At 46.4% G+C, this 25,000-nt stretch overlaps 1 protein-coding gene across 3 annotated transcripts in view; it reads left to right on the forward strand.

Moving 5' to 3' along the window:
• LRCH1 (leucine rich repeats and calponin homology domain containing 1) overlaps nt 1-25,000 on the forward strand; it is a 155,737-nt gene that overhangs the window by 123,574 nt on the left and 7,163 nt on the right. Inside the window, exons 17-21 of one of the 3 annotated variants that reach the window (XM_037057625.1) lie at nt 1,684-1,779; nt 8,950-9,059; nt 10,689-10,826; nt 13,656-13,733; nt 22,233-23,383. In XM_037057625.1, the coding sequence (XP_036913520.1) occupies nt 1,684-1,779; nt 8,950-9,059; nt 10,689-10,826; nt 13,656-13,733; nt 22,233-22,439 (629 nt within the window). In that variant the 3' untranslated portion in view covers nt 22,440-23,383. Of the gene's footprint in view, nt 1-1,683; nt 1,780-8,949; nt 9,060-10,688; nt 10,827-13,655; nt 13,734-22,232; nt 23,384-25,000 lie in introns of those variants that run through there. The other 2 variants (XM_037057626.1, XM_037057624.1) reach the window with 2 other exon arrangements.

The raw sequence follows: 25,000 nt of genomic DNA on the forward strand, positions 1-25,000 counted from the left end.
ATGGTGCTTGTCCTGTACAAGCAAATGATTTCGGATCCTTTGTAGTGGCGAAAAATAAATGGGGTATTTATTTCAAAGAGCAGAAAACGAAGACAGCTTCCTCTCCAAGCTTCCAATGCTTTCCTAACGCTGACTCACTCAGGTGGAGGTTGGTCTAGTTGTTGAAAGCTCTGTAGAGGTGGGCGCTGTACATGTTGCTGACTGACCTCCAGAACATCACGGAAATTTTGGAACTTTATAAAAGTAGCATTATGTACTGGCAATTCCAGAAATAGTATTTAATAATTTAAAATACTTATACTACAGTATGTATTTTTCACATTTTCTAGAAAATCATATATACAGATGACATGATTTAAACAGGTAGAAATCCACTTTGATGGAGTAGCTTTGGAACTTTTTCAAAACCAATGAATTTTTCTTTCGAAGTTCAGTACATGGATGGATTCATGTGACTTCAGTGTTATAAATAAAAACAGACTGCTCAAATCAGCAAGTTAGAATAAGAATTCGGATTCTTAAAGTAAGCTTAGAGTTAACGTGAAAGAAAACGTGGTTTTCATTCCTGTGTTTTCCTCCAGAGAAAGACAACTGCACACACCCAACAGCTGGTTCCTAGAACCAGATCCATTTATTTTCTGCCCCTGCCTTATAATTGAGTGATGTTTCCCATTTATGGTTCATACACATATTTTCTAAACATGTAAGCACCACGTGGAAATTTAATGCAAAAACCAATGCTACCATTACATAAATAACCAACTCAAGACGTGTCTGAAGTCGACATGCATTTATTGGTCGGTTAGGTTTGTTGTTAAAGAGAATCTCCTACCGCCCAAAGTCATATTTTATACTGACAGATTTTTTTTAGATTTTATTTATTTATTTATTTTTGGAGAGGGGAAGGGAAGGAGAAAGCAAGGGAAAGAAACATGTGGTTGCCTTTCACTTGCCCCCTACTGGGGACGTGGCCTGCAACCCAGGCATGTGCCCTGACTGGGAATTGAACCGGCAACCCTTTGGTTTGCAGGCCTGACTGAGTTTCACCAGCCAGGACTATACTGACAGATACTGAAGCCAGCACCGAGAGGGGTGTACATCAGGTGCTGGGGAAAGAGTTGGCCACATTCACCTGTCGATAATGTCTGCCAGTAGGTTTAGAGTCTTCAAAGAGAAATCTTACATGGCCTTGGGAAAAATACAACAGTAAACACCAGCTCTGTAGTAGTTTTATTGTTAAATAGTGGACGTAGCTACCCAGATTAAGCTTGGATCCTGTAACCAAATGGTTGGTGTGAATCGTGTATTTGCTAAGATGGTTATTTAGAGGGTCTTTGAAAAAGCTATCTGGTAGGTCTTTCGCTTTTTGTCTGTAATCTATGGGTATTCCTTTCTGCTACTGTGATGCACCTTGGGCTTGGGGCACTGCTAAGATTAACGATATTAACTGCATGCAGAGTATATGACTGATAAGTACTAACCCTCAGTTTTTATCATTCTCTCTATTCCACGCGCCATCTTTCACTCCTATTGTTGTCCATTTGAAATTAAACCCCACCCTGTGAAACCCGCCTCATTTCCATACAACCCCTATGCCGTCTGGGAAATGCCGCCGCCCTTTGGTCTGTCCGGTCCTTGGGCCGCGCACGCGCAACCGGCTCTCCCGCCCTCCCGCCGGCCTAGGCCTCACTCTCCCTATCTCCTTCAACAAACTCACGCAGGCACAGACATGGGACCGCTCTAGCTACAGCGTTCCATCTGCAGGGGACAGTGACAATGGTAGGTGGCCTTGTACCTTTTCTCCAACTTGCTTACGAATAAGCCAGTGAATGTACTGGAGCGTTCATTTCTGCGCGGCTGAAGCTAGAGCCGTGTTCCTGCGCATGCCCGAGAGAAGGAGCAGCTCGGGGGAAGGGGCGTCCTGAAAGGCGCATGCGTTCTCCGCCAGCGGATGTCAGGCTGCCTTTAATTATCTTGAGTTTTCTGAACTTGGGGAGGACTTGACAGTCATGTCCTCTCTGCTTTCTTGGCTTGGGTTTTTTTTGGCTTGTTTGCTTGTTCACAAAAATCTGGGGTTTGCGCATTTGGCTGTTTCCTGCTTGCTCCTGCATCTGAACTACGTGCTTTGGAAGTTTGGTCTTATCTATGTTTATCGTGTGGGAGATGTTTCAGGTAATTCAGATGTGCGTGCCGTGGCTGACCCGGGCAGGGGTGGCATGCTGAAAATAATGTCAACACTGAGAAATTTCTGAAAATGAAATCACTTGTCTTCCCCTTTTCCGTGTGGATTTGCAAACTATTTATGGATTCTGACTTTCGATACCTTCTACCTTTTTGAGTGTAAGTTCATCTGTATAATAGCCAAGAATAGTAACTTGGCCTCAGAATCAAATGGACAAATGAAAATTGAGGACACCTAGCTGGGACTAATGTTGGTAACTTTTCATGTCATTAAATATTTTAAATAGCTCAAGAGATGAAAATAAATGTGATTATTTAGAGCCACACACCACATGTAGTTGAGACTCTGTTGTGGTGTAAGTTAGCAGTTTACAGGGAAGAGAAGTGAGACATGAGTAATCACCACAATGCCAACACAATTGGGAGATCTATTCCCCCATAATACCTTTTTTAAAAAAATTTAAGTGTGTTATATATAATACATAGAAAATATTTAGTTAAAATATTTGCTGTTTTGGTCAAAATTCAACCAAAACTGTGTTTCCAGTTTTCTTCTCTGGAAGGCTGTGTGTATATCCTGGCAGGTCAGTTGTAACAGATTTTATTCTTTCATATCTTTCTAAATTTTTCACTGAAAATGAGTAAACAACAGCAATAACACGAACGTCCCTGCACACACGATTCTGTTTTAAATTCTGGAAGTGAGGGAGGACTCAGTGAAGACTTTCTTGACAAACTGTGCCTTTACTTAAAAGTAAAAAAGGAGGGAGGAGGGGCAGCCATATTTTCCAGAAAACATGGTGATTTGTGGGTCTGACGTTGTGTAAAGGAACTGAAGCCTTGAATAAAAGATTTATGTGTGATTTGGTATTTCCTTAGGAGTGATGTGTGAAACTGAAGGACTTTTTGGGTAGTTTTTGCTGGTTTTTTTTTTAAGCTGGAGAAGGTCTAGATGTCTTCTGTGTGATGGTAGACAACCCTTGTATCATCTCTCCTTGTGCTGAGCCACTAAACCCAGAGAGGCGAGGTGGCCTGTCCAGCCACGTTGCTAGGCTGAGATGGAGGTGAGCCCGCCCAGGGCTCCGCACTGCCCACCACATCTGCCTTCCTTGCCCGGCTGCTCACTGAGGACTCTGTGCTGATTAGGAAGGCAGACTGCCTCTTTTTTCATTAACAATCCTAAGAACTCATAGAAAACAATGACTGTGGAAATCTTTCTGAAAATGCAGTAAGTAACCCTGCGATGTTTACTCGGTGTGAATGAAAATTTCAGGAACTCGCATGTGGCTCAGATGCTGTACCGCAGTAATTACAAAGGGCCTGCTTTCCACATTTACGTGGCTCGGTCAGCCACATCACATGTCTTATGGCTGCCGCCGAGTCCTGCGCACAGTGTGTCTGCGGTTTCTCCCGGGCAGCAAGTAATTTTCTGTGCGGAAATCTTCTTTACAAAGTACTTGTCCAGGTCCCCAGACCTGCGTTTCAGTGTCTCCTTTCTCTCTGTGACAGACTTTGCCTTCCGATACGAATGTATTGTCTGTGACATTTTTAGAATTAGGGAAGCTGCCTTTATCACGTGGGTCCACCCGTGATGTTGCAATAAGAAAACAGCCTCCTTTTCGCGTTGTTCTCATGGGTTCCTGGTCAGTGGGAGATCCTGTTCAGTGGCCTCTCTGGGCATTTCAAAGCCGAGTATCGCATTGGCTTGGTTTCCTCATATTTTCTGCATGACTTACTACTGGCGGCTCTGTCAGCCTTTGCAAATACAGCAGTGGCATCCTGGTTCCAACTCAGCCCATATTTTGTTTAGTTATTATTTTGGGTAGAATTAGCAGCTGCCTTGGTTTGCATTAAAATTCCCCTTTTATTTAAATTTCAAGATTTAAGTAACATTTAAACTCAATTTAAAGCAGTAACTATTGCTTTCTAGCATTTCACTCCAAAAGTATCTCATTTGAAATCTCCCCCTTTTCTCTAAAACAAATTCTCCAAGAAAGAAAGGAAGGAAGGAAGGAGGGAAGGAGGGAGGGAGGGAGGGAGGGAAGGAAGGAAGGAAGGAAGGAAGGAAGGAAGGAAGGAAGGAAAATTAAAAATGACAAATGGACTGGAAGGTCCCTGGGAGCTTGAATTCCCTCCTTCTCCAAAGTTTTCTGCCTCCTGAGATAGACAGTGGAGGGATGTGGAAGTCGTGTCGGTCCGTAGGTCTGTCCACCTCGGAGACCGGGGCACTTCCTTTCCAGTGTTCATAACTTGAGAACTTCACTTCCATTGTTTCCCGTGTACCGTTCGTCTTTCTTTCTCTCGCCCCTTGGCTCCAAAGTTGAAACCCGTCCCATCGTCCTTGGAATCTTTTGCCCTTTTCATTTGCAGTGAATGAGTTGGTGGGCACTGGTTTGTACTTATTTTAACTTAATCTTTGATGCTCGCGAGAGAGTGAGTGAACATGCATATCCATCTTGGGCTGAGGTACAGATGTCCTTCAGCTTTGACCACAATCTTGCACTTACTCCCAAAATGAGGAAACCGGGTGGTGCAAGGCATTTCGGCGGTTCTTAGCCTTAGGTGCGTATCAGAGTCACCTGGGCGTTTTAAAGCTGCTGCTGCCCCACACTCAGTGCCGCCTCACTCGGCGTCACACAGAGTTTGCACGCTGATCATTTTGTCACTGATCTTTATGTGATTCCACGTTGGAGAAGGACACTGGGCTGAGGGAATCGCCCAAGACCGTGGAGAGTAAATGTGAGCATTTTGAGGTCAGAGGCTCTACCTCATTGGTTCGAGGCACCGGAAGGGAATGAATGGATGCACTGGTTAGATTTCTAATTCACATTAGCTTGGATCTCAGCTTAGGATATTTTTTTCAAAGCCACCATATTTCTGCCCTTGACTTTATCTTAAGCATCACACCCGGTGCAGGTTCTTAACTTCCAAGAAGAAACTGAGAGCTGAGTTTCTAAACCTCATGTGTCCACAAAGAAGAAATCTCTCAAGTTAAATTTAGGTAGTAACGGTTAATGATACAAACCAATGACTGCTATATGAAGAGTATATTTTGTGTAATAATGATTATTCCAGGCAATTTTTACAGCAGTGTGCTTTTTTTGGCTTAACTAAAAGACAGGCTTACAACCATTAGAGAAATGGTTTCTTGTTCACATTCTTACGTATCTATTGAGTGTTACTGCATGCTAGGCATGATGCTTGTTACCATGGATACAACTCTGGGAAACACGGAGAGATCTCTGCTTTCATGGATCATGCATTTCAGAGTCGGATTTGTTCAGACCTGGAAACTTAAGTTTTAGGAGGTTTTCCGCAAGAGGAAAAATTTGGATGACATCATCAGAGCGGAATAATCTCAGCAGAGAGGGAGTTTTTGAAACACTTGTTTCATTTATCCAGCCAACAACCTGCTTTGTGGGGTGGGGTAGAGGTGCAAATTGGGAGCAGACGCAGGCCCTCACGGAGTCCTAATGGAGAGAAACAGACCCATGCAGTGAGAGAGCGGCGAGTCCCAGGAGAGAGAGACGTTTTCGGTGCGTTTCTAGGAGGCAGCCCACCCCCGGTCCGGGACGAGGAGGAGAGTGCGGGAGGAGGTGGGCGCAGCGGAAAAACCACTGGGATCTGTCCTGTGCCTGCCAGGATGAGGTGATACCCTGCCTGAGCACAGTCACACTCCCTGCAGGGCTTCGCTTAGAAATGTGTTTCTTCTGCAGAAGAAATGACCCGTAAGAGCGGAGCATCTTCTCATTCGTTGGATGTTACTTGACAGCTAGTCTTTGAACAGTTGGGCAGAACTCATCTTTTTTCTGCATCTTAAATCACCTACCCACCTCCTTGTCCCATCCCACCCCTTAGATGTGTATGTGTACACGCACACTCGCCCGTATGCACACTCACTCTGCTCTCTTGCCCCTCTTTTCTCCTCTTGTTTACACTCAAACTGCTGGGATGGCTTTTGATTTGAAAAACTGATACCCATGGTATGGCCCTTCATATGGTCTTGTCGCCTCCAGTTAAAGCTTTACTCCCCTGAGTTAAGTAAGGGAACTTTTTAAATGAAACTTAGTGATAGGAGATTAGGGAAAACCAGGATAATTCTCCCGTCAAGCACTTTCCCAAATCTTTGTCTCGCGTCCTTCACTGCATTTACTACTTAACTATGACGTGAGAGGGAGAAACTGCAGGTAAATCATCGGAGCTGCCCTGATGGCCCCGATTCGGATGGTCCTGTCGTAACAAAGCTCAGCACAATAAGCATGTGCTCTGCAGGTTTATCGTCAGCCTGAAGACTCATCGCTCCCACAGTAATCAATCCATTTCAGAGACGAGTAGCTGTATAGCCCTGGCTTCCAATGATTTTCACGTACACTTGAAATGTTCATTTAAAAGCCCACAGGGCAAGTGTGTTTTAACACTTTGTAATTAATTAACACCATTAGAGCAAGTACCCAGGCATGCATTTCATTTTTTTTAAGACGCAGCAATTTATGATGAGAAGCGACACCAGGAAATTAAAATCCAGGGGCCGGGCATCAACTCCTCGTTTCACATGGGGCTGTAACGAGGCGTAGGTCCTTGAATTGTGTGTGTTCAAACAAAAGCTCCCGGTTAATTGAGCTTCCTGATCGTTTTGTATTCAGAATGAAGTCTGCCAATGAAAACATATTGAAAATATTAAACACGCAGTATTAGATAAGATTGCCCCCAGAAAAAAAAGGCAAAGGAAAAATAAATCCTCCAAAGAAAACAGGACATTTGTTTAAATAGCATTGGAGCGCCCCTTGCTGGCTAGTTTGTGTATTACCCAGTTCTGTCTCTATGTCTTCACTTTTTAGGTAAATTTGGTTGACTTTGTGGGGTGTGTTATTATTTCTAGATCTTACATTTTACTATATATATTCCTTCTGGCCGATGTGCCTAAATGGGAAATTTTTTTGTTGGGTTCCTTACAATTTCTCACAGATTTCCCCATTTCGTCAGATTTTCTTTCACCTCCCTTCCCTCTGTGAGCTTCTCACTTCTCCCTGCAGGGTGGCTCCGCCCTTCTTCCTTTGCCGGTCTTGCCTTTGCTTTCTAAATCACTGGTTTCACTTCCTTCGGGGTTTGGTGTTCATAGGCCTTGGTGACAGCCCTTTGGTGACGCCCTTTGAATCTTTTTCCCTGTGACTTTCCTCGGGGGCTGGAGGCAGAGGCCCAGCCCCAGGCCGACTGCTCTCCAAGGCTCCAGCAGAAACCACGCACTTTAGATCACCGCCTTCCTCCACTGACTCTAAGTCCGGGGTGTCTTAGGCTGTGTCCGCGTTCAGTCTTCGTCGAGTGTCAGATGCTGATTCAGAGGGCCTAGCTCTGATTTCTAAAGAAAGAAGAGGCATGAGGCCCACAGTGCAGGGCGTTTACTACAGTGGTTTGGTCCCGAGGTGCAGACTGACGTTAAAAACGGCACAGTGGCTGGTGAGCACAGAGTAATTGTTTTTATGGAGTTGTCACAAGTTTTTTTTAATTTGAAGTATATTTGTAAACCATGTTTAACCTAAAAATACTAATACGTCGAAATAGCTCTTAAAGTGACCCATAGGAAATGTTTGTCAAAGTGGAAGAAAAGGTCTATAACCTTTTTATTCTACATTATTTACATTCTGGTGGATGCAATTTCTGCCTCATCTTGATTTTTAAAATTGGAGCTCTCTGCCCAAAATTTTCTGAAGAGCTTGCCTCCCTACCTACACACACACACACACACACACACACACACACACACACACGCCATGTGAGGCTCTCACCGGCACTTTGCCCCCTTCTGTGTGGGAGGAAAGCTTTAGGTCTTAGCAGGATAAAAAGTCTCAGGGGAGGAAGAAATGCAAGTTTAAATCTGCCTGTGGGCTTTGTGTCATAATAAAAACTGATCAGAAACACTTGTTATAATCACTGTGCTCTGTGTAGAATTTTTTTTTACTCTCTTTATTAATCTTTAAAAGATGTCCTTCTGAGGCTCAGAGCCTTCCTTCCTCCTGCAGCCAGAGGCGTGAGTCCTTTTAGAGAGAGCGAGACGGTTCGCTGCTCTTCTTGGAGGTTGTAATTTTAAGGACCTGAAGCCAAGGACGATCTCTTAAATGCCTCTCATCTTGCCAAGTTCTCTAAAAAGGGTCTCTGGTCCTGTCTGAAGCGCTGATGTCCTGTGCTGATGTTCTGGCTACGCTGCCAGTGATGTGGCAGAAGGCAGAATTTTCCCACTCCACACACAACCATGTAACCCTGTGGATCCACACTTAGTTCTTAGCCCACGCTTTCGAAAACTTCAGCCAACAGACATTATTAACCTGTGCTTGTGTTATATAGGCAAAGCCGTTCCAGAGAGTTCTCATGTGAAACAGATGCTCTGAGTTTAATGAATAGACCGTGAAACCTCGGGCGTAAATGAGAATGTAGAGTGAACACATTGCAAAAAGGAGAGAGGAGGGGACCTCTTTCCAAGAGGTGGGCTGGGATGGTTGCAAGGATGACCCGAACTCATCCTGGATTCAGTGTATTGTCACCAGGAAGACAGCTGTGTTAGTCCGCACCACCCAGGATAATTACAACGTGCAGCCTTCTTTAGAGTAGTTGAGTCCCACGTCATGCCAGGTCGCACTGTCCTTTGTTTCTGTAATCCCCTCAGTGAACGATTTGGGGTGAAGGAAGAGACCCTTGGCTTCACTTGAATCTGAATAGTGTTACGGGAGCCTACACTGGGCGCTCCATGAAGGCCTCTCCCCCTTTCTGTTACAGTGTTCCTAAGACCTCAGAGAAATTTGGAGTCTGTAGACCCACAGTTTACAATCCGGAGGAAGATGGAGCAAATGAGAGAAGAAAAGGAACTGGTGGAACAACTCCGTGAGGTACCCAAGAAACGTTCTGTCCCCAAACGAAAATGCCCACAACCGAAGCAGCATCTGTGGGGTCCGCTCCTCAGCAGCACCAAGCTTAGGGGGCCACCAGCCCTCCCCGCACTCTCTGCTCGCCCGCAGGCCCACAGCTGCCGAAAGTCTGAGAGTAGCTTTTGACTCTCCAAGAACGTAGCTACTTACGGCTTGTTACCAGAAAGAAGCCTTGCCACTAACATCAAGTTGATTAACACACATTTAGTCTGTTAGGCATATTATGTGCTGTGTTCTCACTGCAAAGTAAACTAAAGAAAGTACACTTACAGAACTGTATGTATTTACTGGGAAAAAACCCCACGTACAAGTGGGTCCATGCCGTTCAAAGCTGTGTTGGCCAAGGGTCACCTCTGTTTTTAAAAACTAGGCTTTGAAGCCCAGCAAACACACCTGGTTTCAAATCCAGCCAGGTCACCTGCTGGCTGATATGGGACAGGTCACTTCACATTCCTGGGGGTCAGTTTGTTCAAGTGTTAAAAAAACCCAAACAGTTCCAATGTCCCTTAGTGTGGTTTTGTGAGTAATACCTGAGATAATGTAAGGGGAACTACTTAATGTATGTATGTATGTATATGTATAAATATAAATATAAATATATATATATATATATTTCAATTCAGGCACACTTACAATAATGCACCATTATTCATTTACTTAGTAATAGTAGTCCATTAATTTAAAGATGTTCATAGTTATTCCCAACTGGCGGGAACTTTTTTCTCAGTCATCTACCAAACTGTTTGAGCTCCCACCAAGACGGAAGTCTCGTGCTGGGTGACATTGAGGATTTTAAGCTCTGTCGTGACAGGGACTGTGGCTAACGTTTGACCACTTTTTTTGCATAAAAACGCAGGGAGGGGAAAGAACAGTTTGTCCTCATTTTTAAATCGGCCTCTCCGCTGCCTTGGGTTGGGCAGTGAGTTTTGCCCTGTGACCCAATGCGAAACCTCCAGTAATTTTTACAGATGGGACGCTGACCGCTCTCATGATGTTGAAGCCGGGTACCAAGCTCTCCTTCCATCATTCCTCCCAAGTTACAGAAGAAAACCTCTGACCCTTTGGCCCCCAATTTGAATGCACAGTTAATTTATAAGGTGTAAGAGGACATTGTGAGTCATGTACCTGTTCCTATTTGTGGATTTTAGTAATTCTTCAGGGAAAGCGCTACGTTCTTTTAGAAATCCTTGGGTTGTCACCCTTTTCCTTTTTTAAAATACACTTCTAATTGAAAATAAGCCAGGCAATAAACCTGACCAGAGGAAAAGAGAAAATAGAGGAATGCAGTGTGAAAATAAATCCTTTTTTTTATTCTGCTGCTCAGAGCCAGCCACTGCCCACGTTTTGGCTCCTGCCAGCCCTCCCTGCCCCATTTCAGCTGCTCTCGAATCACCAGCCTGTGGTACGAAGTCACGTGCTGCTGTGCAGTGGGGGTGCGTTCTGGGGCTCAGTCGCCAGGTGGTTCCATTGTTGCGTGTGCACATCCCAGAGTGCGCTCACCCAAACCTGGTTGGTACAGCCCACTGCACTCAGGCAGGACGGTGTGCGGGGCCCCGTTGTCCAAAACGGCATCCTTCTGACCCCCCACAGAGCATCGAGATGAGACTCAAGGTCAGCCTGCACGAGGACCTGGGGGCTGCGCTCCTGGACGGCGTTGTCCTCTGCCACCTGGTTAATCACATCCGCCCGCGATCTGTCGCCAGCATCCACGTGCCCTCACCAGCAGTGGTAAGTGACGCCACGTAAACTAATGTTCTCATGAAATCAACTCTTTGGGGACGGGGTTGCAGCCCGAAGTGGCCCGCGGGACCCCAAGATCCCCTCTGCTGGGCCCCCAACCACTAGGAGAGCAGAAAGGAAAGGGCCCGAGGGAAGCAACATTTTCACTGTGAAAAGGGAGACTATTTAAATATGTAAACGACAGAAAGGAATTTATTTCAAACACAAGGCAAACCCCACTAACAGATCCCTGGTTGGGGTGCTAACTTTAAGACTTCAGCCACGTGAAGATCCATTTCTCACAAAGGGAGAAGGCTGTGGGAAAGGGGTTTTTTGTTTTTGTTATTTTGGTTGGCAGCTTCTCTTCCGAACGAACGGGATCTCTTTCCTTTGTTAATTACTGGGGATTTTAGTATTGGAAAACTCTGAAAACATGTGGGTTCTGTGTAAAAGATCATTAGTAACCTGTCAAGCCAGAGGTTGATTGGCCAAAAATTCCTAGATCATTCACAGCACTCAGAGGTGCATTGGAGGTCCAGGGAGTGTGAAGGTGAGTGGGACCCCTTAATGCCCTAAACATCCTGTCCCCTCTGTTGGGGACATTGAGCTGGCCTGTGGCTCCTCCCCCTGTATGTTTCTGAGCTTGTCACCGTCTTGAAGAGGGCTATGAAGTGGCATTTATGGTCAGCCAACTGCAGGTGGGGGAGTCAAGGATGAACTTGTCTTTGACGCCCATGCAGGGCTCAAACAAAGAAAAGTCAAGAATTTCTAGTCTAGTGTGTGTCTTCAGGAGTTATTTCACCACTCCTCACCTCAATGTGCTTTTCCCGACCATGATTCTGTAGTTGTGAGGATGAGATAAGGTAGCACAGAGGATGGGCACAGGAACTCAAGCCGTTCTTATCCACAGGGCTTACTGAGCTGATTTTCACTGTTCAGAGCCGGGTCTCAAGGTACCACATTCCTGAAAGGAGGGATGGGAAATGCGATGGGCCAGCCCTGGGCCTGTCTGCCCCTCCCCCACCTCCAGGGCGCCCTCACCTGGCGCTATTTGGCCTAATTTCTTTTTTTTTCCCTCTGATCTGATGATCCCATTTCCACGGCCAGTTTCCCTTTTACACTGTGGAACACATTTTTCCTTTGCAAAGTTTGACTACTTTTGGCTTCAGGAAACATAAAGGGAGAAAGATCCGCTTGTCTTCTCTTTCAAGTCTGCCCCAGCTGCCTTCCTCGGTCGTCCGGCAGGGAATTTCGTTCTCTAACCACCGCGCCCCGCCCCCCTCGCCCCCGCAGCTTCCTGGGTGTGTTTCTCGGGCGGTCCCACACTGCTGTAGTGCTCTGAGTTGTGTGCTGAGATCCCGTGCGAGAATTTCCCCCAAATTGTACAGAAGAAACTATGAATGAGTCCTCCGTTTCCAATTTAAATGCACGATTATTTTATAAGATGTAAGAGGATGCCATGAATCACTTATCTGTATACATTTGTATATTTTATTCTTCAGGAAAAATGCTACAGTTTGTTTGAAGTCCTTTGGTTTTCACCTTTTTTCTTTTTTAAGTAAATTTTTATATGAGAATATAATGAGAAATAATGCCTTATTGGGCAAAACCCAGAAAATAGAGAAATCAGAAGAAAAAAAAGATTCCTTATCTCACGGCCCGAAGGCAATCACTGTTAGCATTTCACCTACTATGCCATTAGCGTTCTGCCTGTATTTAAGTTGATTTTTAATTGTGAGCATCTTGTATCTGTTAATTAGTAGTTTGTAAAATGTGTTATTAAAACCTAAGTATTTTCCCATGTCACTAAAATTCTTCCAAAATATCCATATTTAGTGTAACATAATAACACATTGTAGATGTAACATGTTTTAGAAATGCGGGCTGTCACTAAATGTCCACTTGCTGGAAATTCTTTGGCAGGCACCTTGAAGCCTCTTTGACCAGCCAGGCCCCTGGTGGCCTCAGGGGCTGTTGCTTCTGCTCCCTGGTCTCCTTAGCACTTGGATTCTTTTTTCTTTTTCCTCCTTGTAACAACCCCTCTCCCCACTGCCTGATATGACCAATACCACACTATACTGGCCTTTTCTTGAACTTGTTAACATCTCAAACTAGACCAGACCTGAGCAACCATGAGCTTGGTGTTTCTCCGTGTCACAGGTGTGTCTTAGCACCAGGTGAAGACCCTGAGGCGTGGTGACTGCTTGGCCAGAGCGAACGGGGCACCTTTGTACCCAGGTGACCACCCGTGTTGAGCTTGCTCACTTTTCATTCACGAGACCGGTGCTGTCCATTTTCCGTGCCAGGCTGGGGGACGCAGTACCCAGAAGAGTCGCTGTCACTGTCAGTATGCTAAGAGTCCCTTAAAGTGGGTTTCCTCAGTCGTGGACAGTTTGGTGACTAACCACGGGCCTCCTCAGTAATTGCCAATTCTTTGAACTTCTGTCTGTAGCAAGTACCCTTCAAACGGAAGGAGGCAGCAGCCTTAGTGTGGGCCCTCCCTCACTTCCCTGAGGTGGGAAATGGTCTTCCTGGAGCTTGAAACACACTTTCATTGACTTTGCTGGGCTGCCCTAAGTATTTGGAATGGGGTTGAACATCTTCGGGGTTTTACGGAGCAGACACAGACATACGCATACAATGTCCGGAAAAATATAACCCAGAATAATAGTAACTCTTATCTCTAGGTGGACATTTCTGGATAGATAAGTTTTTATGTGCTTGTATATTCTTCCTTCAGTAAATGTATATTACTTGCACCATTTAGAGAGTTTAAATTTTAATGTGTTACTAAAATTATGGTTAGTAATTTATGATTTCTGCATATTTGCATTACAGCCGAAGCTTAGCATGGCCAAATGCAGGAGAAACGTGGAGAACTTTTTGGAAGCGTGCCGAAAATTGGGAGTGCCAGAGGTAACACCGAACTTCTTCAAAAATAGCCATGTTTCAGTAAAGATTTTGTTTAATATGCGTTTAAACCCACTGAACAGATGTACGACTTTGTACATCCTTTTTCACCTCAGTCTTTCTAAAGGAGTGATATTAAATAAGTCATAAAATTTTAGCTTAAATGGCTCTATTGCCATGAAATAAAAAATGTCTTAAGGCAGTATGGTCAGGAAAAGGGGAATGTAATTTCTTAAAGGCTTTGGAATGAGCGTGTAATTCCAGACTTGAAAAAACAAAACGTTGACCGAGCTCCAGGGTCTCCTCCAAGAGCTGAAGTTGCCGCGGCCTCAGCGGGCCTGCGATCAGGCCCCGAGGGGTAGAAAACCGGATGGTTTTTCCTCATCAAAGCTCTTAGCAGAGCACAGCTGTAGTTGACACCTTTGTGGGTTTTCATTTTCTGTACTTGCATTTTGGGTATGAGGATCAAACTAATCAGCATTGAAAACATGAATTTTATTATTATTAATCATTCCCGTTAATAATAATAATGTGTGTGTGTTGCTTCATGGTTTGTTAACTGTTTGCGTTTACATTTCCCCCGTGGGGAGGCTGTGGCCTGGTTGGGCGAGTCCCCCCAAGTCCCGCCCAAGTCTAGTTTGCCCCTCCTCTTTCCGGCAAGCAAAGCCCCCGCCTTTGCTATTAGTAACATAGGGCAGTTTCTTAGGGAGACAAGAGCCAATCCCCTCCGATTTGGGGGTGCGTTGAGAAGTTTTTAATAATTTGATAAACAGAAATAGACGGAAATTCTATTTCTTGTCATTTCTTCTGTCTTTTCTAATGTTCCAGGGCCAAGGTAACTGCAGACTCTCAGGGGTACTGTTTTGGAGTACATTTTACTCCGTGACGGGAGTGAGTTACTGCAACGAGAAAGGCCTGTCTCCCCCTCTCTCTGCCTCTGGGCTTCCCTCCCCCTTCTCCTCCTCCTTTTCCTCCTTCCTTCCTTCCTTATCTCCCTAATTTTTAGTTTGGTGGTAGGTTCATGATGGGCTTCTTATCTTATTTGAGGAAAATAATTATTAAAGCATCGTTAATTCAGAGATGTTACAGCAATAGAAAGAAGTTACAAATTATTTTTTTAAAGAGTACAATCACTGTTTATGGACTAAATGTCTTTGTGGTCAATTCAGATGTCTTTCAACAGTGTTAATCTGTGTATCCGTATAGTATGTGTACATTTTAATATATTTTGCATATACATTCTTGGCTTTAGATACTCGTGACATTCTTGTACACATAGCTTTTAAAGTAATTTCATTCTGTCACGGGCTAAGAAGATTTCCCAAATATGAATTAAAACTGTGATGGCAAGTCAGGTGGTAAATTATTCACATCTGTGCTGGAAAGCACTCGTGAGTTATGACCAAGCCCCTTGTGGTAATCCAAACTGGAATGGAACTGCACTCCACCATTTTTTAAGAGATTTTATTTATTTATCTTTAGAGGGGAAGGGAAGGAGAGAGGGAGAGAAATATCAATGTATGGTTGCCTCTCGTGTGCCCCCTGCTGGGAAGCAACCCAGGCATGTGCCCTGACTGGGAATCAAACCGCGATCCATCCACTGAGCTACACCAGCCAGGGCTTGCACTCCATCATTTATTGTGAGTAAAGACTGGTAATTTTGATTTCCTTTTAAGGTGGGCAAATGGAGATTACAAAAATGCAGAGAAACACTTACTATAGTTTTCAAAGGATGCCTCTCACACTAGTAGGCATCCCATAATTCCTAAGAAGAATTACAAGGGGTAAAGGACTTTGTGCCAGTATCCCACTGAGGCTATTTTCAAAATTGCTTTTAAGATTTGAGGTGGTTTTTCAGTTTTCCTTGTGTATATGTGTGTGTGTATGTGTGTTCATGTGCTTATGTAGTAATCCTGATGCGTAGTCCAAGTGCATTTTACTGGTGACCAAAGTCACATTAGATTCATCGCTACCAGATAAAAGGTCTGGTGGTTAGTTTGCGTTAGCAGTGGAACTTCTTTAACAAGCTACGTTGAAAGAAGGAGGGAATATTCTAGTGGAAAACTAGGCATTGCGGATTCGGGAGCAGTGGGCGAATCCTCCTGCTTTCCTCTCTCACAGATGGAGGGGGGATAAGTTATTAGAACTACAGAAACGTTTTCGCTAGGAGTAGGATACGGAGTTGGGGGAGGGGAAATGACGCCCTCCCTCTTGGATAGTTGTATTTCTTTAGTTAAGAGGGTTGCCGCATACATGTGGCACGTTACACTTGGTTGTTCACGCTAAAAATATAGTTATAGCGCCAGTCTAACTGAAGCAATTCTCCGCCAGCAATCAGACATTTAAAAAGGCTGATGCCAGTGGAACAGAACTGTGATCCCAGAAATGAACCCACACGTATACGGGCAAATAATTTTCTACAGAGTAACGAAGACCACACGGTGGGACAAGAAGCCTCTTCAATAAACGGTGCTGGGAAAATTGGAAATCCACATGCAAAAGGATGCAACTACCCTACTGTTTGTCTCCACGTACAAAAGTTAACTTATGATGGATCAAAGACTTAAGCATAAGACCTGAAACAATAAATTACATAGAAGAAAACATAGGTACTAAACTTATGGACCTTGGTCTCAGAGAGGATTTTAGGAATTTGACCTCAAAAGCAAGGGAAGTAAAGGCAAAATGAATGAGACTAGATCAAACTAAAAAGCTTCTGCACAGCAAAAAAAAAAAGAAAGAAAAAAAGAAAGAAAAAGCCAACAAAACAAAGAAGGCAACCACCTGAAGGGAAGATGTTTGCAAACAGCAGCTCTGACAAAGGGTTAATATAAGAAATATATTTAAAGAACGCACACAACTCAACACCAAACAAACGATCCAATTAAAAAAACATGCAGAGAACCTGAGCAGACACTTCTCTGGGGAAGACATACACGTGGCCAACAGACACATGAAAGTGAGGGAAATGCACATCAGAACTACAATGAGATACCACCTCATGCCTGTCAGAAGGGCTGTTAGCAACCAGCCAGTTGATAACAGGTGCTGGAGAGGTTGTGGGGAGAAGGGACCCTCATTCTCTGCTGGTGGGAGTGTAGACTGGTCCAGCCCACTGTGGAAAACAGTGTGGAGGTGCCTTGAAAAATGAAGAACAGCGTCACCATATGACCCAGCAACCCCTCTTCTGGGTCTCTACCACAAACACTTGAAAACGTCAGTGTGCCAAGACGTATGCACCCTGTGTCCAGTGCAGCTTTATTCAGGGTGTCCCAGACATGGAGACAACCACAGTGTCCCTTGTTAGAGGACCGGGTAGGGAAGATGTGCTGTGTATGTGCAGTGGTACACTGCTCGGCCGTGAGAAAGGACGGGGTGCTGCCGTCTGTGACAACATGGATGGAACTTGAGAATCGCTTGCTAAGCGAAATAAATCAGTCAGAAAAAGTTAAGAACCATACGATTTCACTCGAAGGTGGGATAGAAGACTGAAAGCAAAAAATGAGCAAACAAGAAAAACAAACAAACAACTCACAGACACAGAGAACCGTGTGGTGGGGACCGGCGGGAAGGGGGTGGGGTGGGGGTGAAGGAGAAGTGGGGTCCAACGTGTGGCGGTGGAGGAAGACCTGACACGTGCACTAGAAAGATAAGGCATCAGAGCATCGGTCACTGAAAACCTGTGTAATGTTATTAACCAGTGGCACCCCACCACTTTAATTTAAAAACAAAATAAAAAGACTTAACTAAAAGCAGAGGACCCATAACATTACACTTTCTTATTAGCATGAGACTTAATATTTGGGTAATGAAATATCCATTGACTTCTCAGTAACAAGCAGTTGGTTTCTCCTAATTTGCAAGCTTTTCCTTCTTTCCTCTCTATCCATAACTTGCACCCGTGCGTCACAGAGACCTTGAGTTCTGTCTTTTTTAACTAAATATCTAATGGACAATAACACGTCATCCTGTAGAGACTGGAAGGTCACAGGTGTGCTCGGAGCCAAACATCGTTGCCCTTGGAAACAGCAGGACAACCTGAGACCACAAGCCCCTGTCAGGGTGGGCAGCATGTGTTCACGTGGGTAGAATGTGGTTGGGGAGCAGATTCAGTGACATTATCATGTATGAAGTAATGCAGTTACTCTGTATGTTGTTGCAGCTTACTGCATTTTCTTTAGGGGTCCCACGGACAGACGCGTCCCCAGGAGCCTGCCTTGGGGCTGGCAGGGCCCCCTGACACCTGTTGCTGTTGCTGTGAGCTGCAGCAGAGTGGCTCTGGCGGGGCTGACCGCTGAGCACAGCTGCCTTCCGAGCCGCTCGGTGCAGGCATCCCAGTTATTTGCAGGTTAGGGTGTGTAGAGAGGTAATGGAACTCCAGACCTCTGCTCTTGGTGATGCTGGGATGAGGCTCACCAGGGACCCTTGAGTCTCAGCCTAGGGGCAGGGGTCGTGGGCTTGGAGCAGTGGATGCTGCAGACGGTAGCTGGGGGTGGGTTCTGGGGGAGTTCTGTGAGAGTGGCCACAGGCCTGTTTCTGTCCCCGGGGAAGGATCGGAGTGAGGCCGAGGCTTGGTGAGGATGCCAGGGAGAGCTCATTGAAAGTGGACCAGAGACCTCACTGATAGCGATTCTTTTTCAGTACGGGAGTCACGGTTCCTGCAGAGAGTAATTGCAGCCGGTCACTCCCCTTCCCACTGCACATTCCTTGGGTTTGGGGTTTTGGTTTTCTGTGGGGGGCCAGTCCCCCCAATGAAGGATGCAGATGGAACAGCCTAACTGGAAGGAAGAGGGAGTGCGGAGCACCCATCTGTGAGCAGAGGGGGGAGAGCGCAAGGTTGGGGGTTCAGTGGCCGTGCCTATGCCGTGAGCTAGTGAACTTGGAGCAGTTAACTGTTGACTGAGAACTAGTTAATTTGGAGCAGGTAAATGTTGACTGAGAACTAGTTAACTCAGAGCAGTTAAATGTTGACCGAGAATTTGTAGGGCATCATCTCAAATGCTCACTGTTGATATTTTTTTAGGTGTAAATTTCTTTCTTACCGCTTTTTAATTTACTTTTTGTCTTTTAAATTAAATTTACTGGGGCAACATTGGTTAATAAAATCATTCAGGCCAGTGTTGAGGGTTTGAGGTAAATATGTTACTACCGTACTGTGAGGAAGCCCGGGTCATTTCTTGAGCTGCACTCGGAGCCGGAAGCGCTGGTGTTTGAACCAGCGTCTGAGCCGGTGCAGGGCCCGCTCTCTCTCCAGTGCACACAGGCTCCCTGCGTTGGAGCTCCTGCCTGCATGGTGCAGGCATTGGACTTAAGCAGGGATTTAAACTGCGTTCCCCAGCAGAGCCTTTGATTCTCTTGGACGGTCTGCCCAGGAGGCCAGGCACAGCCCTGTGTCCGCTGCAGATCACTCCCCGTCCCTGGCTTCAGCCAGAATCGTTCTCTTTTGCCTGCGGCATATGTTGCATTTCCGTCCTTTAGGGGAAGAAAAAGCATCGTCATGCTAAACATAGTCTGAGCATCACTGGCCCCTAAGGTCTCTCTGAGCTCCCACACTCCCTGGAAGCTCAGTTACAATCTGCAGCCACATAACTGCTGTCCTCCTTCACCACTGGCTGCTTAGCTGCAAGAGAACGGCCACCAAGTCCCACATCACAGCATCATCCCGTCGCCCCTTGTAGTGTTGTGCCAGGGGTCAGACTTCGCAATTGTCCGTGACCCCTGGCGCAAGCTTCAACCTGACCTTGAAGTTGCCTCTACCCTCAGCGGGCTTCTGTTCTTTATTTTGCCCAACAATCTGACTCCAGTTAAGCCTGGGGGTCACAAGGCTCATTATGGACATACTGAGGCTTCCTCTGCCTTTTCTGAGTCAGCTTGGCCATTCCTGGCCCCTGACCTTGATGGAGGCCCCTGACCTCATGGTTGGCTTTTGCGGGTTTCCAGATTGATCCAAATATAGGGCTATGGTAGTGTTGACTCTGGTTGAGAGAAATCTCTGATTTGTGAAACATGAAAAGTATTAGAAAGTAGATATTTATTTGGTTCACTGGGGAAATTCTTTTGTTCGATTTTAAAAAGGAGCTTTGGCCTCACACCTCTTTGAGGAGCAAGGTTCTTCCTTAATTTAACAGACTTGCCCCCTGTGCATGAGAGGGGAGCCTAGACTGGACATGCACTTTGCTGCTGGACACAGCACCTGGGCTGTGGCCGGTGAGAGAACCTGGTCGTCCTCTGGCAACTTGTGATTTCTGTCCCCAGTAACAAGCATTGGTGGCTGCACTGGCCTCTAGGGACTCAAGTATATTCACTGTGTTTCTCACTGCCTGGCAGTAATTACTGGCACTTTGTAAATTCATGGCAGCATTTTGCCTCTTTAAATTTCCTTCCTTTTCAGTATTTTCCTGTTTTAATTTTAAGGGAGAAAATAGTGTAACCTCTGCGCCCCTCTCGTTAGGACTGAAATGTGGGAAGCACAGGGGTCCGCGAACTCCCGGGTTCCCCAGCAGTTGCAGCTGACCCCCGTCATAGCTCCTTGCGGGGGTCGGAGGATGCCTGGTGGACCCTGAGAGCGGCCCTCGGGGCGAAGTGCCCGTGCTCCCCGCAGGAGGACAGTCCCCAACCCACGCCTTTTCCTTTAGGGGTCGCGATGAAATTCAGACAGATCCCCGTGGACTGTGAGTCTAGGTCTGGCCTTGAGTGTTAGTCTGAATGAAGCCCACATCGGGGGACATCACGAACTTGCTTCCGGGAGCTGAAGGACGGGGTGGGGTGCCTTGCCCACCTGCTGAATGGGTGCACTGCACACTGCAGAGGCGGCCAACTCGGGCTCTCTGGTGCAGCTACTGGAGTGAGGGCCAGACAGGTTCCATAGGGTGTGGGGGGATTATTGAAATGCACACTGGACGTAGAAGGATTTGCGTTTCACCTGGAAATGCCACGTCTGTGGAAATCTCGTTTTATTTGGTGAATGCCTTTTGTCTTCTGTCTGCTTTGCTCGATCTCACTGGCTAAGCACAACATTGCAATAGAACATTTGTATTGCAATAGAACGCGTCTCTTAGCACGCTCTCCATCTGTTAGTCTTTGGCTGGCATCTTTCTCCCAGCGAAATCTGGTCTGTGTGTAGATGTTTTAATGCCTGGGAAAATCATAGCGGTAGCTTGGTCCTTCCAAATCTACTGGGAAGAGACACAGTTTCAGTAGATATAATGTGACTTATTGTCTTAAAAAATCTTTTGTTGATACCTTCATAAATTAAAATAAGATGAGAATGTTCTTAGTGTCCTTCAGCCCAGGTAATATGATAGTATTCCTCCTAACCTGAGGCATCAGAAGATACAAGCAAGACAGAAATCTCTACCTCGAAATCATCTTGCAGTTGCTTTGTGATTTACATCTGCTTAGCACTGAAGGCAAAACACAGGGCAATATTGTATCAGAGCATGTCATAAAATACATACCATCTATATTTTAAATGCCTAATTTACAAATAAAGCTGCATTTATGAAATATAGCACCAATCCCTTCAGTTCTTGTTTCATTTGGACACACAAGCACGGCTTCCTTCATACCGACGTAGCGACTACAGTCAGTGTGAATTTTAAGCTATTGTTGTGTCTGGCTCAGGAATTCAGACTGTTTGCCTCTTGGCAGTAGTGGGCACCTGAAGGTGGAATTGACAGACTGAGCTTCTCGTTTTTGCTTTTAATTGATAAAACGAGAGCTCTGCCTCCTTGCATGGTGACTCTAAAGTAGACAAAACCTGCGTGGAGATCTCGGCCTGCACAGCCCGCCAGCCCCAAACCTGTTTCATGGTGAAGCGACTCACAAGATGACCCTACGTGGGAGCGCACTTTCTTTGTTACCTCACAGCGGATAAGTCGCCCCAGTTTCGACGGTCGCTGCAGAACCTTGCAACTTAGTGTTTAAGTGGTGGAGAGACCTAATTAGGTCTGGCATTCCCTGGAGCTCGTCAGTAATCCTAAAAAGAAAATAAATTAAATGGACGTGTTGTCTTTCAGGGAGAGAAAAACTTTATATTCTTCGTAAACCAGGGTGGAAAAAAATGCATTAAGAGGAGAGTGAGGAAAAGTGCGGGTTAAACTTCAAAGTTTATATATATGTGTTTTTGTTAGTAAGGTTAAGGCCTACATGTTCCAAGTGAAAACCTCTGATTTGGTGCCATCAATGATTACCCGATACCCCTTGAACATTAAGCTGCTGTCTGCCAGAATGATGTATAAATTGCAGAACGTTCTGTTTCTTCCTAGGGAGGTTGGGGGTGAAGGATCCCTGTCCTTTTCGCACAAGACACGTTGGGCGTGCTACTGCTACTTTCGAAGGAGGTTTAAAAACCTCTGATGGCGGGACAGGTTTCGCCTGCTCGTAATAAGCGGCTACTCTGGCTGTTTGCTAGTAACCAGAAATGTGTGCTTCTCTCCAGCTGCTCCACACGGTTTTAATGCTGTGCACTGTCTCTTTCTGTCCTAACGGCTGCCCTCGGAATAGGCCGACCTCTGCTCTCCGGGTGACATCCTGCACTTGGACTTTCGTCACATTCGAAAGACCGTTGACACTCTGCTGGCCCTCGGGGAGACACCCCCACAACCAACTCCTGCCCTCCGCGCCAGGGACCTTCTGAGCCTCTTTCTTGTCCATATCCTCTGTGTAGCGCTGATCTATGTCACCTACCGCTGCAGCGCCCTGTCTGCATAGCGTCCTGAGCGCTCTTGCGCTCACTCTGGCCCCGTCCCTCCTCCTCCACCTGCGCCCTTGCCTCACAAACTCCCACCCCTGCTAGCCCTTCAGTAGCCTGTGCAGTGTGGAAGCCAAACATCCACAAACCAGGTTTTCCAAAAGCACAAGCCCGATGGAGTGCTGTCCCATTAGGTAACTTACTGAAAAACAAGGACGACAGAGTGTGTTCCTATCTCACGCTACCTCATGCTTCCTCATCCACGCGGTGCCAGTGGCCCCTCCCCTCCCCCCGGTGGAATTCACTGCCCTGGATGGCGTGCAAGAAGCTTCCAGAGCAGGAGCAAAGGGGAATATGAAAATCATTCCTTTGCATTGTTTTAAGCCGAATCCAACTTAATTTGGGACTGGGCAGTTGAGCTGCAGAGAGACCCCTTGCCTCTTGCAGGGGAAGCAAACATGCAAACAAACAAACAAAAACCACAGCATTGTGGCCCAGTTTGGTCCATATAAATAAATCTGCAGTAAAAGCACAACTGACCAAGTTGAAAAATTCCATGTGGAGGATGACCGATTTGCTGGCCATTCAGCGGGACTCCTCACTGTTTCCTCCTGTGCGCCTTCGAGGGGACCCAGGGAGGGGTGCCGTCCACTTCTGCCCTCAGCCAGCCTGGTGCCCTGCTGCTGGAGACAAAGCTGCCCACCTGTGGGGCAGAAGGGACACCGGGGAAGGGGGAGGCCAGCTCTCCCTGGAGGATTGGAGCGCCCCTTGGAGGATTCGCTTGCACACCACTTCCCACGCGTCTTCCCCGCTTGCTCCGTGTTAGGCTCTGCAGGCTGTTAGAAAAGCGCTCTCCAGAAGAGAGGTCTGTTTTTAAACACTGGCATGGCTCATTTTGGCTTTTGCTACGCCCCGTCATCACAGCAGGTCCAGAATGGGATGGATTTGACTGTGTTTGTTTTCAGACAGAGCCGCGAGCCATGGAACATTCTTGGCCCTGGGGCTTGAGTCATGGTGGCAGGAGCCAGTGATAAAATGGCCCTTATTTTGGAAGTGTAATGTCTCCAGTGGATTGAAATGTCCATGTAACCCTCGTTAGCAAGCTGCTTTCCTTTTTAAGTAAGCTTCAAGGATTATATATTAATTATCAGTATGTCTGCTGCGGGGCCATCTGATCAGCCTGTAATTAAAAGACAAAACCAATAGAATATCATCTAGGCTATGTTCCTGGTTCTGGGGTGTCTTTTTCTAATACGAGAAGGCCCTACCCCAAAGTTAACACGGTCTCCCCTGTTTTTCAGTCTGCACCTGCTGGTAAATAATGTTCACTACACTGGGGAGCTGATGGGGTTAACTCCCTCAGGACAAACTCCTAGTTTACTGAAATGCAAGGGGCCTTCCCAGATGGCTACAAAGACGATAACTTTATTTTCACAAACATGTCCGAGAATCCAGGAGAGTATATTTATAATGAGATTCTTTGTTGCTGAGTCAGCTGCGATTTCTAACACGAGGCATTCTCTGTGTGATACTGTCTCACGTTAACTGAGCCTCTTCCCTCTGATGCTGTGTTGGTCGGTGACATACAGGGTATGTGGAAGCGCCCGAGGGAACCTCGGCCGTGTGTGAACGTGTACTGAATTGCCTGTGGTGCTCTCTTGTACTTCTCAGTCTGTAACGAAATAAAGTCCCTTTGTACCACGTCTGAGGAGCCCCCTGCGCCGTAAGCTGCCCAATAAACACATTTCAGGTGACTGTTCCGAGTGTTTCTGGGCCCAGCGGCGCATGTGTCTGCACACACCCAGAGCCGCGCTCGGCCGTGTGTGAACGTGTACTGAACGTGCAGCCCTGCAGGGTGCTGGGCCTCCCATCCACAGTCGCCCCTGGTGGTTTCTGTTTCTTCTTTCTGGCGGTGGCCGAGGTGGAGAAGAGAGACGCCTCGCTGCGTGGCCACCTGGAAGGAAACGTCAGTAAAAGCCGAGTAGGCCAATCACGTGGGGGCAGATTTAATGCTCCGCGTTGACGGCTTGCCCTTGTCCCCAGCCTGGGCTCCGACTTTCAGTCCGGCGTCTAGAGTAGTCTTTGGACACACTTTCATTCCTCACGTCACGACTGGGCCTGCACCCCGACGTGCCGCTGCTCTCGGGGTCTGTTGGGGGCACTTTTTCACGCGGTGGCATGGGAGCCAGCGGCACACAGTGAGTTTAGCCCTGTAGGCAAAACTCCGAACGAACTCTCTCGCCCTTACCAAGCTGTTCACTTCTCTGCAGCATATTAAGCCCGTCTGTGGTGCTTCCCCAGTCTGTCTGGGCACTACCCCTGTGCCGGCGTGATGCGGCGTGATGCTGCGTGATGCGTGTGCTGGGTGGGGCCGGATTGCCTCCTCGTCCCCTGAGAGGTGGTCAGGGGCAGAGCTGTGGGGTTGTGTTTGCATCCTAGGTTGCCCGTCTCGGGCGAGGAAGGAGAAGGAATGTTTTTTTCAGCATGTCCTTCCCATGCCTGGTAAAAAGAACCAAGTAGTTATTGACATTTTCTTTTCGAAACAGAAAGTTCTCTCTCTCCAGTTCCTTCGCCAGGTGGC

The sequence above is a fragment of the Sturnira hondurensis genome, unplaced genomic scaffold, assembly GCF_014824575.4.
Source record: "Sturnira hondurensis isolate 20B ecotype Veracruz unplaced genomic scaffold, ASM1482457v3 Scaffold0009719, whole genome shotgun sequence".
NCBI classification, from domain to species: Eukaryota; Metazoa; Chordata; class Mammalia; order Chiroptera; family Phyllostomidae; genus Sturnira; species Sturnira hondurensis.